Source organism: Danio rerio, chromosome 20 (assembly GCF_052040795.2).
Source record: "Danio rerio strain M-AB ecotype USA chromosome 20, GRCz13ab, whole genome shotgun sequence".
NCBI lineage: Eukaryota > Metazoa > Chordata > Actinopteri > Cypriniformes > Danionidae > Danio > Danio rerio.
This window is the reverse complement of record NC_141040.1, coordinates 57,350,447-57,365,941: the sequence shown is the minus strand read 5'-3', so window position 1 is coordinate 57,365,941 and position 15,495 is coordinate 57,350,447. Positions and strand designations below refer to the sequence as shown.

The following is a 15,495-nucleotide window of genomic DNA, read 5'->3' as shown; positions in this document are numbered from 1 at the left end:
GAACAGAGGAACAGACTTTAATGCTCAGGTAAAGCCTGCTTTTTCCAATGTAAAACATGACTTTAGTATTTAATTTTGTTTTTATTTTAACATGTGATGATCGTAGATGTTTATCAATGATCGGAGTTTCGTTATATATATATATATATATATATGGATATATATATATATATATATATATATATATATATATATATATATATATATATATATATATATATATATGCAAGAGCCTCTGAGTGCCATCTGAAATTTTCTTCTTAAATGAACATTTTTCTGGGACTCCTATATTTATTTCTACTAATTAAAAGCAATGAAACTAACAAATTAATTGACATAAAAGGGAACCTACTCAACTTATACGTAAAAACTTATACCGAGAAAAATACTAATTTAAGGAGAAAAATTCAGGCGGCACTTAGAGGTTTTTGCATCTGAACTCTTCACATTAGTTAGAGTTATTTATTTATTTATCTTAACATTTCCAGTTACAGAACTATAGAGTCAGTGATCCTATATGGATTGTGTTATCGCAAAATCTTTCATAGACTTAGAAATGTGACAAATATTTCATATTTTATTGATTATTTTATTATTATTGTTTATAATTATTGATGCTATTGTTTCATTGGTTATTTTATGAATAGTTTATTGAGTATTTTAGATGCCTAATTAAAAAAAAAAAAATTTATGTTTTATTTTTAGTTATTAAAAGTTTTCATTCGTATGTTTGTCATCATTAAAATGTAATTTCATTCATTCATTTTCTTGTCGGCTTAGTCACTTTTTAAATCCATGGTCGCCACAGCCAAACGAACCACCAACTTGTCCAGCACGTTTTTACACAGCGGATGCCCTTCCAGCCGCAACCCATCTCTGGTAAACATCCACACACACACACTCATACACTACGGACAATTTAGCCTACCTAATTCACCTGTACCGCATGTGTTTGGACTGTGGGGGAAACCAGAGCACCCTGAGGATACCCACGCGAATGCAGGGAGAACATGCAAACTCCACACAGAAACGCCAACTGAGCTGGGGTTCGAACCAGCGACCTTTTTGCTGTGAGGCGACAGCACTACCTACTGCACCACTGCCTCGCCCAAAATGTAAATTACATTTTGTTTAAAAGTAAATTACAAATGTTTAATCTATATATATATATATATATTTACATGTTTTTTTGTTAGTTTTTTTTTTTTTTTTGCCTTAATAGATAGGACAGTAATTAGACTGGAAGCAAAGTGGGAGAAAGAGACCATAATATCTGGATGCAGCCTTTATGATGCAAGCTGAGATTGCATCACTCAGCGATACAATGTCAGACACAATGCACTCAATGGAGCGAGTGACGTCACTGCGAAGGGTGGGGTTAGGTGAGCCCATTAAAAAGCATTGGATGCAGCACAGATTGCACTGCACCAGGTCTGCAGCCAGACATTTCGAGAGGGGGATAGGGTTGGGAAATGTCCTTGAGCCGGGATTCGATCTCGGGACGCCCTGAAGTGCTACCACAACATATGTCAGCGCGCTAACCAGCAATGCTTATCACAAATGTTTAATATTTTAACATAAAAGTCTAATATTAAAAAAAATAATAAAAAAGATTTGCACAAAAATGTGTTTTATAAAAAAAATCATTAGTAATTTTATTAGTCCTGAAATGCATTTTCCATTCACAAATGTTTAAATAATGTTTTATCACTTGCTTTAAATGATTTTATGCATGGGCGACACGGTGGCTCAGTGGTTAGCACTGTGGCTTCACGGCAAGAATGTCGCTAAGTCCCGGCTGGGTCAGTTGGTGTTAATGTGTGGAGTTTTGCATGTTCTCCTCGTGTTGGCGTGGGTTTCCTCCGGGTGCTCCGGTTTCCCCCACAGTCCAAACACATGCGCTATAGGGGAATTGATCAACTACATTGGCTGTAGTGCATGAGAGTGTGTGTGAATGAGTGTGTATGGGTGTTTCCTAGTACTGGGTTGCAGCAGGGAGAGCATCCACTCTGTTAAACATATGCTGGAATAAGAAGGCGGTTCATTCCGCTGTGGCGACCCCGAAAAATAAGGGACCAAGCCGAAGGAAAATGAATCAATAGTTACACTTATTAATTTACAGTAATAGTGAATATTGATCTTGAATATCTTCTCTCCTCCTGCAGTGTGAGGATGTGGCGTGTGTGTGTGTTCGCTCTTCTGTCCGTTACGTGTGCTCGTCCACAGCTTCACACACATGATGAGATGATCAGCTTCATCAATGCAGCCAGAAGCACATGGACGGTGAGTGTGGAGTTAGTTTCGTCTCTTTATTATTTAATCAAACATATTTTGCTGTATTTTCCCCCCAATTTCTGTTTAGCGATGAGAATATTTTCTTCAAGACATTTCTAATCATAATAGTTTTAATAACTCATCTCTAATAGCTGATATATTTTATCTTTGCCATGATGACAGCACATAATATTAGACTAGATATTCTTCAAGACACTAGTATTCAGCTTAAAGTGACATTTAAAGGCTTAACTAGGGTAATTAGGGTAAAGTTAGGGTAATTAGGCAAGTCATTGTATAACAGTGGTTTGTTCTGGAGACAATCCAAAACTAATATTGCTTAAGAGAGCTAATAATATTGACCTTAAAATGGGTCTAAAACAATTAAAAACTGCTTTTATTCTAGCAGAAATAAAACAAATAAGACTTTCTCCAGAAGAAAAAATATTATAGGAAATACTGTGAAAAACTCCTCAATCTGTTTAACATCATTTAGGAAATATTTTTAGTGTTGTTCTCAAACTGAATATCTTTATATATAACTCTATGCAGTGGAACCACAGCTGTTCACGCTCCTTTGTTCCTCTTTTCTTAATCCTTTCTTTCATTTCTTCACAGGCAGGTGTCAATTTCGACAATGTGCCAAAAAAATATCTGAAATCTCTGTGTGGGACGGTTCTGAAGGGCCCAAGATTGCCACATACGTGAGTCCAAAACTAATGTGTTGGTGGAATTTATTATTTAAACAAATGCATTGCAAGCTTAGCTGCAGCACTAGTTTCTCACACGTCTCCTCCAAATCCATCTGTTGTGTTTTGATGTCATTTTTGACTGTTGTAGTTGTGAAATAACTGTAATCATTCAGTGAAGTGAAATGGAGCTGTAATGTGCTTAAAACCTGCCGGAACTACTTTAGCTGTGCGTTTATCTGACAGTAACCGAACACCTTAGAATGATCATGAGCCAATCAGAGCTGAGTATTTGATTGTTGTAGCTGTGAAATCACTCAAATCATTCAGCGTAAAGATATGGAGCTGTGATGTGCTCAAAACCTGCCGGAACTACTAGCTGTGCCTTTATCTGACAATAACCGAACACCTTAGAATGATCATGAGCCAATCAGTTCATAATAACTAAATATTGGCAATAAGTTTTATCCAACAATTTAATTATTAAAACTAAAATCTGTATTAAATTTTAAAATATTAAATATATGCTTAAAAAAAATTACATTTAAATAAAATATAAATAAGTCAAATAAAAAAGTAAAAAAATAATAAATTGTAAATAAAATATTTAAAAATGTTAATTAAATGTAAATAAAATTTAATACATTAAAAAAATCGCAAATAAAATAAAATTAAATAAAATTGTGTGTGTGTGTGTGTGTGTGTGTGTGTGTGTGTGTGTGTGTGTGTGTGTGTGTGTGTGTGTGTGTGTGTGCTGTGCATTTATCTGACATTAACACCTTAGAGTGATTCTCAGCCAATCAGTTCATAATAACTAAATATTGGCAATCATTTTAATCAAACAATTTATTAATAAATCTAAAATCTGTATTATATTTTAAAATATAAATGTAAATAAAAGTCAAATAAAATAAAGTTAAATAAAATAAAATGTAAATAAAATGTTTTAAAATGTTATTAAATTAAAATGTAAATAAAATGTAGTAAATTTAAATAAAATAAGATGTAATTTAAATAAAAATTGGTGTACGTTTTCTGGTCCCTGAGTTGTTTGTGTGTGTGTGCTGTACGTTTATCTGACAATAACCAGACACCTCAGAATGACCTCAGCCAATCAGAATACAGCATTCAACACACCCGCGGTGTGATGTCATATGAAGTGTAAAGCAGCACATTTTTGGTTGTGTTTATTATAATATTTATTTAGGAACAGAGAGTGTAAAGGTTCTGGAAATAAACCTTCCTCAGAATAACAGCACACCCTAGAAGGTTCATCAGCCAATCAGAATCAAGCATTCAACTATAGTAGAAGCATAAACAAATGTAAAGAAAACAAATCAGAGAAAGTCTTATTCCTAATCTTGAGAGAACTTTGCTAAAAGATTAGCAAAAGTCTGGAGAAGGTTTCTAGTTTTCTGTGAGTGCAGTTGAAAATGAACTGATTTTCTCTGTATGTGTGTGTGTGTGTGTGTGTGTGTGTGTGTGTGTGTGTGTGTGTTTTCTCCATCTGCAGTGTGAAACACTCCACAAACGTGAAGCTTCCAGACAGTTTTGACCTGCGGGACCAGTGGCCGAACTGTAAGACCCTCAACCAGATCCGAGACCAAGGGTCCTGCGGCTCCTGCTGGGTAAAGCACACCCACACATGCACACACACAATAGAGACACAGACAGACAGACGAACACACACACACACACACACACGTGCATACATCGCACACACGAGCAGACAAAAACGCACTAGTACACACATGCATACACATGTACACACACAGACACTAACACAAGTGCACTCAGACAGACTTGTGTGTGTATTGTGCATGTTATTTGTGTACAGTGCATCCTGAAAGTATTGATGTCGCTTTCCGTATTTGTTTATGTTACAGCCTTATTCCACATTTACGTTTGGTCATTTAGCAGATGCTTTTATCCAAAGCGACTTACAAATGAGGACAAGGAAGCAATTTACACAACAATAAGAGCAACAATGAATAAGTGCTATAGGCAAGATTCAGGTGTGTAAAGTGTAAGAAGGAAAGCATTAGTCATTTTTTTTATTATTATTATTATTATTTTTTGAGTACAGTTAGTGGTATATCCAGAGAGGCAATTGCAGATTAGGAATTCCAAAAGGGATTTAATTTATTTATTTCCTGAACATTCTACACACAATCCTCCATAATGAGAACATGAACATAATGTGAACAAAGAGTTTTTGAAATTGTTGCAAATTTATTAATTATAAAAAAGCTGATAAATCACATGTACATCAGTATTCACAGCCTTTGGTGTGAAGCTCTAAATGGAGCTCAGGTTCATTCTGTCTCCATTGATCATTCTGGAGATGTTTCAGCAGCTTCATCGGAGTTCACCTGTGCTCAATTCAGCTGATTGGACATGATTTAAAGGCTACACCTGTCTATATAAGGGCCCAGGGTTGACAGTGCATGTCAAAGCACAAACCAAGCATGAAGTCAAAGGAATTGTCTGTAGACCTCTGAGGCAGGATTGTCTGGAGGCACAAGGCTGGGGAAGCTTACAGAAACATTTCTGCTGCTCTGAAAGTTCCAATGAGCACAGCGGCCTCCATCATCCGTAAGTGGAAGATGTTGAACCACCAGGACTCTTCCTAGAGCTGGCCGGACATCTAAGCTGAGCGATCGGGGGAGAAGGGCCTTAGTCAGGGAGTTGATCAATAACCCGATGATCACTCTGTCTGAGCTCCAGCGTTCTTCTGTGGAGAGAGGAGAACCTTACAGAAGGACAACCATCTGTGCAGCAATCCACCAATCAGGCCTGTATGGTAGAGTGTCCAGACGGAAGACACTCCCCGCCTGGAGTTTGCATCTGAAGGACTCTCAGAGCATCAGAAACTAAACTCTCTGCTCTGATGAGACTCAAACTGAACTGTTTGGAGTGAACGCCAGGCGTTACGTTTGGAGAACAGCAGGCAGCGCTCATCACCAGGCTAACAGCATCCCTACAGTGAAGCATGGTGGTGTTGGCATCATGCTGTGGGGATGTGTTTCAGCAGCAGGAACTGGAAGACTAGTCAGGATAGAGGGAAAGATGAATGCAGCGATGTACAGAGACATCCTGAATGAAGACCTGCACAAGAGTGCTCTCCACCTCAGACTGGGGCGACGCTTCATCCTCCAGCAGGACAATGACCCAAAGCACACCGCCAAAATATCAATGGAGTGGCTTTACAACAACTCAGGGAATATCCTTGAGTGGCCCAGCCAGAGCCCAGACCTAAATCCTATTGAGCTTCTCTGGAGAGATCTGAAAATGGCTGCACACCGTCGCTTCCCATCCAACCTGATAGAGCTTGAGAGGTACTGCAAAGAGGAACGGCCGAATATTCCCAAAGACAGATGAGCAGAGCTTGTGCATCATATTCAGAAAGACTTGAGGCTGTAATCACTGACAAACGTGCATCAACAGAGTATTGAGCAAAGCCTGTGAATACTGATGTACATCTGATTTTACAGCTTTTTTTATTGTTAATAAATTTGTAACAATTTCAAACTCTTTGTTCACATTGTCATTATGGGGGATTGTGTGTAGAATGTTGAGGAAAAAAATCAATTGAATCCATTTTGGAACTAGACTGTAACATAAACAAATGTGGAAAAAGTGAAGCGACATCAATACTTTCAGGATGCACTGCATTGTGTTGTGTGTTGTATGTGTTTGTCTCTATGTTGTGTTGTGTGTGTGTGTATTGTTTGTGTGCATGTTTTGTGTTGTTGTGTGTACAGAAATTGTTTTTAAATATTGTAACAATTAGACAACAATATTGAAAATATTAACACACAATATTTTATATATGTGTGTGTGTGTGTGTGTGTGTGTGTGTGTGTGTGTGTGTGTGTGTGTGTGTGTGTGTGTGTGTGTGTGTGTGTGTTGTGCAGGCGTTCGGTGCAGTGGAGTCCATCTCTGATCGTATCTGCATCCACAGTAAAGGGAAGCAGTCTCCGGAGATCTCAGCTGAAGATCTGCTGTCCTGCTGTGATCAGTGTGGATTCGGGTGCGTCTGATCAAGAACTGTACTAAAGTACTGGAATTAACTTTTGGTGACAGTTGCTATGGTAACACAACAACCATAGTGTTTATTGTTATGGTGATTCTAGAATTGCTATGGTAACACAACAACTATAGTATTATTCTGTTGTGGTGATTCTACAGTTGCTATGGTAACGCAACAACTATAGTATATTCTGATATGGTGATTCTATAGTTGCTTTGAAAACACAATAATTACAGTAATTGATCTGTTGTGGTGATTCCGTAGTTGCTATGGTAACACAACCACTGTAGTTTTTAATCCGTTTAGGTCGATTCCGTAGTTGCTATGGTAACACAACAACTATAGTATTTCATCTGTTGTGGTGATTCTACAGTTGCTATGGGAACACAACAACTATAGTTATATAAGCAAATGACGCTATAGGAGTATATTATACTATAGTACACCACAGTTTCATTCGTTCATTTTCATTTTGGACTAGTCCCTTTATTAATCCGGGGTCGCCACAGAAGAATGAACCCCCAACTTATCCAGTATATGTTTTACGCAGTGGATGCTCTTCCAGCTGCAACCCATCACTGGGAAACATCCATACACACTCATTCACACACATTCATAACCGCCAATTTAGCCTACTCAAATCTCCTGTACCACATGTATTTGGACTGTGGGGGAAACCGGAGCACCCGGAGGAAACTCACGCAAACGCAGGCAGAACATGCTAACTCCACACAGAAATGCCAACTGACCCAGCCAAGGCTCAAACCAGCGACCTTCTTGCTGCGAGGTGACAGCACTACCCACTGCGCCACCGCTTCGCCATGCTTTAATGTATACAGTATAATATGTTACTATAGTATGGTTCAAAACACAGTTATTTACTCTAAATTACCATCGTATTTATTCATGTGGAACATGTTTATTGAATCTCTCTCTCTGTCAGCTGTTCTGGAGGTTTTCCGGCTGAAGCCTGGGATTACTGGAGAAGATCCGGCCTAGTGACTGGAGGACTGTACAACTCTGATGTGGGTGAGTCTGGATCATCTTTATTATATGTTAGTATATTAATCGCATTTAAAAGACTGACACTTGTAATTATGGCTAATCAAATGTAAAATTAATGTAAACGCAAGACAAATACTATTTAAATTCAAAATATAATTCATTATTAGAAATTTTGTTTAACTTGTAACACAGATTTCTGCATGTAAACAACATAATCACAATAAACCATCAAGATCCTGCTTGACAGCCATATTTTTTACAGAAATTAAAACACAGGCATGTCAATGCCATTTGAATTTCAAAACAATCAATGCCAATAAAGAAAACATTGATTTCCATGTTGGATTCTAAGTGGACTGCAAAAATGGCAAAATACAGGCATTACAGATATGGAAAATTGAAAATTATAATAATAAGTCGCACGTCTCCCACCCGGTCCTTAAATACATTGCACACCCCTCTCCACCGTATCCCTCCTAGCTCTTCAGGTACGTCGCGCACAATTCAACCCCACTGCTCTTTAGGTACGTCTCGCGTGCACACTTACCCATTCAAGTTCGTCGCTCACTCCACCCCTCAACGTGCCTGACACAGACACACACACAGACGCACACACAACGCGCTGGAGCGACTTCCTTCAGATTTAACACGCATGATCGCGTTCATCAAATATGCTTAAACTAAATGTTCTTAAGTATGGCTGTATTTCACAAGGATTCTGACACAACGACGCAAAGCTGACACATTCGTTGTGTTTAATGAGGAAACACGTTAAACTTAACGAAACATTGGAGGGCGCATGCTGAAAGGCAGAGTAATGCGCTATCTTTGACAGCTCGCGACTTCACTAGAGACTTTCTGAGTACATTTACATAAGACACCAATACTCCGATTTTAATGTGAATAAGATTATACTCTTATTAAAAGTCTACCGTGTAAGCAGCGATTTTTGATTACCTTAAAGGAACACCGAGTCACGAAATGCGAAGGTTTTTCAAATTCCATTGAAAAAAAAGTCGAAAGTTAAAAATGAAATACCTGAAATTACATGAATCTCTGGAGAGCATGGTGATGCCACATTAATTGTTTTATACTGAAACTTTCCTTCAAAAAGTGCTTCCTTGGTCTTATCCATATTTCTTTGAATGTTGAACACACGTCCACCTGCAACTGCGTCGATTGCGTTAATTTTTTTTAATGCATTAAAATTTTCTAATTAATCGCACGCGTTAATGCACTAAAATACACACACACACACACACACACACACACACACACACACACACATACACATATATGTGTGTGCGTGTGTGTGTGTGTGTGTATTTGTGTATATATATATATATATGTGTGTGTGTGTGTGTGTGTGTGTGTGTGTGTGTGTGTGTGTGTGTGTGTGTGTGTGTGTGTGTGTGTGTGTGTGCGTGTGTGTATAAGTAATATTATTCAATGTCTGCCCATCTGCTTCTGCTCTGGAATGGCAGACAACTTCTGATGATGTAATAAAAATTGAAAAATTAAATTAAATTATAACTAAATATTGGCAATAATTTAAAATAAATTACAAACAAAAAATCTATTATTAAATTAAAAGTTTATACTACATATAAAAATATGAAAAATATGTTTAAATAAACATTTAATAAATTTAAATAAAATAAGATTTTACTGAATTAAAATAAAATGAAATAGAATGTAAATAAAAAATTAAGTAAAATTTTAATTAAATTAAAATTTAATTAAATAAAATTGAAATAAAAATTTTATAAAGTAAAATTTATTAAAAAAAATAAAATTTAAATAAAATAAAATAAAATTTTAATAAAAATTACATAAAATAAAATTGAAATAAAAGTTAAAACAAACTAATCTTTAAATTTAATTAAAATAAAATAAAAAAAATTAAATAACATAAAAAATAAAATAAAATAAAACAAATCAAAGCATTACAGGGTATATTTCCTTGTCTCTGAGTTGTTTGTGTGTGTGTGTGCAGGCTGCAGACCGTACTCCATCGCTCCCTGTGAGCATCATGTGAACGGCACTCGACCGCCGTGTTCAGGTGAACAGGACACACCCAAATGCACAGGGGTTTGTATCCCAAAATACAGCGTCCCCTACAAACAGGACAAACACTTTGGTGAGTATCTGTATCTGCTGGCCTTCCTCTGTTCACTACTGAGAGCCCTTGACTGAGTCTGTCGCCCCCTGCAGGCTCTAAAGTGTACAACGTCCCATCGGACCAGCAGCAGATCATGACTGAACTTTACACCAACGGCCCTGTAGAGGCGGCGTTTACTGTTTATGAGGACTTTCCACTGTATAAGAGCGGTCAGAAAACACACACACACACACTTATACATGATAACACTACACACAAACACACACTTATCCATTATAATACTGTAGTTAGTATAAGCCTGTTTACTATGTTCATCAGGTGTTTATCAGCATCTCACTGGTTCTGCTCTCGGTGGACACGCAGTGAAGATCCTCGGCTGGGGAGAAGAAAACGGGACACCCTTCTGGCTGGTGGCAAATTCCTGGAACTCAGACTGGGGCGACAACGGTTAGAAAAAACACACACTAATGGTCCAAAACACTATAGTCTCTGTGCAAAATACTGTTAGTATAGAAATAATGCAGTATCAAATTAACTGTTACAAAACTATGAATATTAACCAAAAATAATAAACTATATTATATAATAAATATGACGGTAACACTTTAAAAAATTTAGTCCATTAGTTAATGCTAGTTTAACTGCTTAAGAGTACTTTTAAACCAATTAATTACTTTTTACTGCTCAGATAGATTACTTTTCAACGACTTAGATTACTTTTCAAACACATAGATAGATTACTTTTCAACAAATTAGATTACTTTTCAAACACATAGATAGATTACTTTTCAACGACTTAGATTACTTTTCAAACACATAGATAGATTACTTTTCAACGACTTAGATTACTTTTCAAACACATAGATAGATTACTTTTCAACGACTTAGATTACTTTTCAAACACATAGATAGATTACTTTTCAACGACTTAGATTACTTTTCAAACACATAGATAGATTACTTTTCAACGACTTAGATTACTTTTCAAACACATAGATAGATTACTTTTGAACGACTTAGATTACTTTTCAAACAAATAGATAGATTACTTTTAAACGACTTAGATTACTTTTCAAACACATAGATAGATTACTTTTCAACGACTTGGATTACTTTCCAAACACATAGATTACTTTTCAACTACTTAGATTACTTTTCAAACACATAGATAGATTACTTTTCAACGACTTAGATTACTTTTCAAACACATAGATAGATTACTTTTCAACGACTTAGATTACTTTTCAAACACATAGATAGATTACTTTTCAACGACTTAGATTACTTTTCAAACACATAGATAGATTACTTTTCAACGACTTGGATTACTTTCCAAACACATAGATTACTTTTCAACTACTTAGATTACTTTTCAAACACATAGATAGATTACTTTTCAACTACTTAGATTACTTTTCAAACACATAGATAGATTACTTTTCAACGACTTAGATTACTTTTCAAACACATAGATAGATTACTTTCAACGACTTGGATTACTTTTCAAACACATAGATTACTTTTCAACTACTTAGATTACTTTTTCAACTGCTTAAATACTTTTGAACCGCTTAGATTACTTTTGAACTGCTTAGATTACTTTTCAAACTCTTAGATTACTATTCAAATGCTTAGATAGATTACTTTTCAACTGCTTTAGAAAGATTACTTTCCAACCAGCTAGAATACTTTTAACCGCATACATAGATTGGTTTTCAACCACTTGAACAGATTACTTTTTACCGCTTATTTTTTGTAACTACTTAGATTACTTTTCAACCACTTAGATAGATTCCTTTTCAACTGCTTTGACAGATTACTTTCAACAGCTTAGACAGATTACTTTCAACTGTTTTGATTGCTTTTTGACAGCGTAGAGTAATTTTCAACTGCTTTGGTAGATTACTTTCCATTTGCTTAGATAACTTTTAACCACCTAATTACCTTTTAACTGCTTAGATTACTTTTCAACTGCTTAGATAGATTACTTTTTAACCACTTAGATATAATACTGTTCAGTCACTTAAATAGATTACTTTTAAACCACTTAGATTACTTTTCAACCACTTAGATAAATGACTTTTTATCCAGTTAGATTACTTTTCAAATGCTTAATTACTTTTCAGCCGCTTAGACAGATTACTTTTTAATCTTTTAACCAGGTTACTTTTTAATAACTTGAAAAGTAAATTTTTATTTGCTTAGACAGATTACTTTTCAACCTCTCAGATCTATTACTTTTCAATCACTTTGATAGATTACTTTTCAGTCATTTAAATAGATTACTTTTCAACTTCTTAGATAGATTACTTTTCAACAGCTTAGACTATTTTTCCACCACTTAGAAAGATTACTTTTCAACCAATTAATTACTTGTCAACCGCTTAGATAAATTACTTTTCAACCACTTAAATTACTTTTTAAATGCTTGGATAGATTACTTTTCAGCCACTTTGATAGATTACTTTTCAGTCATTTAAATAGATTACTTTTCAGCCACTTAGATAGATTACTTTTCAAATGCTTAGATAATTACTTTTCAACTGCATAGATTGATTATTTTTCAAACACTTAAACAGATTACTTTTCAACTGCTTAGATAGATTACTTTTTACCACTTAGAGTACTTTTTAATCGCTTTGATAGATTACTTTTTAGCTGCTTCAATTTTTTTTAACCGTTAGATTACATTTTAACCGCTTAGATAGATTAGTTTTCAACTACTTAAACAGATTACTTTTCTATCTACTTAGATTACTTTTCAATCACTTAAATAGATTACTTTTCAGCTGCTTAGATTACTTTTTAACCGTTTAATTACTTTTCAACCACTTAGATAGATTATTTTTCAGTCATTTAAATAGATTACTTTTCAACTACTTAGAGTACTTTTCAACTGCTTTAATAGATAACTTTTCAACTACTTAGATAGATTACTTTCAACCTCTTAGATAGATTACTTTTCAACCACTTGAACAGATTACCTTTCAAATGCTTAGATAATTACTTTTCAACAGCTTAAAGTACTTTTTAACCACTTAGATTACTTTTCAACTGCTTAGATAGATTACTTTTCAGCTGCTTAGATTATTTTTTTAACCATTAGATTACATTTCAACCGCTTAGGTAGATGAGTTTTCAACCACTTGAACAGATTACTTTTCCATCTATTTAGATTACTTTTCAATCGCTTAAATAGATTACTTTTCAGTTGCTTAGATTACTTTTTAACCGTTTGATTACTTTTCAACCATTAAAATACATTACTTTTCAATCACTTCGATAGATTACTTTTCAACCGCTTAGATATATTACTTTTCAATCACTTAGAGTACTTTTTCAACTGCTTTGATAGATTACTTTGCAACTACTTAGATAGGTTACTTTCAACCTCTTAGATAGATTACTTTTTAACCACTTGAACAGATTACTTTTCAAATGCTTAGATAATTACTTTTCGACCACTTCGATTACTTTTTAATTGCTTAATTACTTTTCAACCACTTAAATTACTTTTCAACCGCTTAGATTACTTTTCGACTTATTAGGCAATTACAATTTAACTGCTTTGATTACTTTTCAACTGCTTAGATAGATTACGTTACAACTACTTTAACAGATTATTTTTCAAATGCTTAGACAGATTACTTTTCTACCACTTAGATTACTTTTCAACCATTTAATTACTTTTGAACTGCTTAGATTACTTTTTAGCTTCTTGAACAGATTACTTTACAACTGTTTAGATAATTACTTTTCTACCGCTTAGATAGATTACTTTTTAACAGCTTAGACTATTTTATAACCACTTAGAAAGATTACTTTTCAACCAATTAATTACTTTTCAGCCGCTTAGATTACTTTTCAACCACTTAGATTACTTTTCAAATGCTTAGATAGATTACTTTTCAACCACTTAGATAGATTACTTTTCAAATGCTTAGATTACTTTTCAACCACTTAGATAGATTACTTTTTTAAATGCTTTGATTACTTTTTAACCTTTATATTACATTCCAACTGCTTAGATAGATTACTTTTCAACCACTTGAACAGATTACTTTTCTATCTACTTAGATTACTTTTCAATCGGTTGAATAGATCACTTTTCTGCTGCTTAGATTACTTTTTAACCGTTAGATTACCTTTCAACGGCTTAGATATATTATTTTTTCAACCACATAGATTACTGTTCATCCGGTTGAATAGATTACTTTTTAAACACTTAGATACATAACTATATTTTTTATCTCTAAAAACTGTTTGAAACTCATAAAAAGTAGATTATTTATTTATTAATTATAATATATTCATTATTATTCAAATAATTAGTTATTATTAAATTTTACATAAAAAGCGTAATTATTTTATGATAAATTATTGCTTCATAATGTAATGACAAACATTATGGCAATGTTCTGTCAATATTGTTTTGCCGCTCAATCTGATGCAGTTGTTGTGTAAATCTGTGCAGGTTATTTTAAGATCCTCAGAGGCCATGATGAATGTGGGATTGAGAGTGAGATGGTGGCTGGACTCCCTAAGCTCTGAATACACACACACACACACACACACACACACACACACACACACACACACACACACACACACACACACACAGTCATGCTGCTTCTAAATCACACTCAAACACAATCATTAAGTTGGGACTTTTAGTTTGATAAGAATGGCACGGAAATAAAAAATTACACAAGTATGTTTTCTTTTTTTCTATTCTGCAATATAATGAATAATGCAACCTCTACGCTACCGATGCAATAACATATTCTGTATTAAATAATAGGATATATGTAGTCTAGGGCTGCTTAATGTATTGCAAAATGATTGTTATAGTACTGCATATGCAATATAAGTATTGCAGATGTGTGATAATTTAGATTTATTTTATGCATTGGTTGTTTATCTAAATTTGACCAATCCGATGGAGCCTCACTATCTTTAGCCCCGCCTCCACAGTGGTTGCTGTTCTGTCAGTAAGCTGGAGCATTTAAGTGTGGAAGTGTTTATTTACTGTATATAGCACTTTTTAAACATATTAATGCAGTCACAAAGTGTTTTACAAGTGAGAAACTACAACAAAAATGAACGATTCTATGAGGTACAACAACAAAATTTTAAATAAAACACGTTTTATAAGCTGTCTAATTTACATATGAATAGAACATTCAATATACTGAAATGTTATTACCTTTCTGAGGATCATGTGACACTGGAGACTGGAGTAATGATGCTGAAAAGACAAACCAGTATTTTGACCTGGACCCGTGTTTACACAAGCATCTGATCGTACCAAGAGTTCTGCTGAACAGTGCCACAACAAACATCTCGCAGTCACAAAACTGCTGAAATCATTC

At 34.7% G+C, this 15,495-nt stretch overlaps 1 protein-coding gene and 1 long non-coding RNA gene across 2 annotated transcripts; one reads left to right on the top strand and one right to left on the bottom strand.

The window, feature by feature from the left end:
• Positions 1-15,286, top strand: ctsbb (cathepsin Bb). Its single transcript, NM_001431146.2, is given in 10 exon segments — positions 1-28; positions 2,166-2,283; positions 2,893-2,978; positions 4,477-4,591; positions 6,881-6,996; positions 7,940-8,025; positions 9,998-10,141; positions 10,216-10,332; positions 10,442-10,570; positions 14,598-15,286. Coding segments are annotated over 9 exon segments (981 nt in total). The 5' UTR covers positions 1-28; positions 2,166-2,172; the 3' UTR covers positions 14,675-15,286.
• On the bottom strand, positions 11,581-14,168 carry LOC147832363 (uncharacterized). Its single transcript, XR_015519215.1, has 4 exons — positions 12,624-14,168; positions 12,243-12,574; positions 11,967-12,178; positions 11,581-11,918 (listed from the first exon to the last, which is right to left on the bottom strand). It is a non-coding gene; the product is annotated as an uncharacterized LOC147832363 (long non-coding RNA).
• Positions 15,287-15,495: the final 209 nt, after the last annotated feature.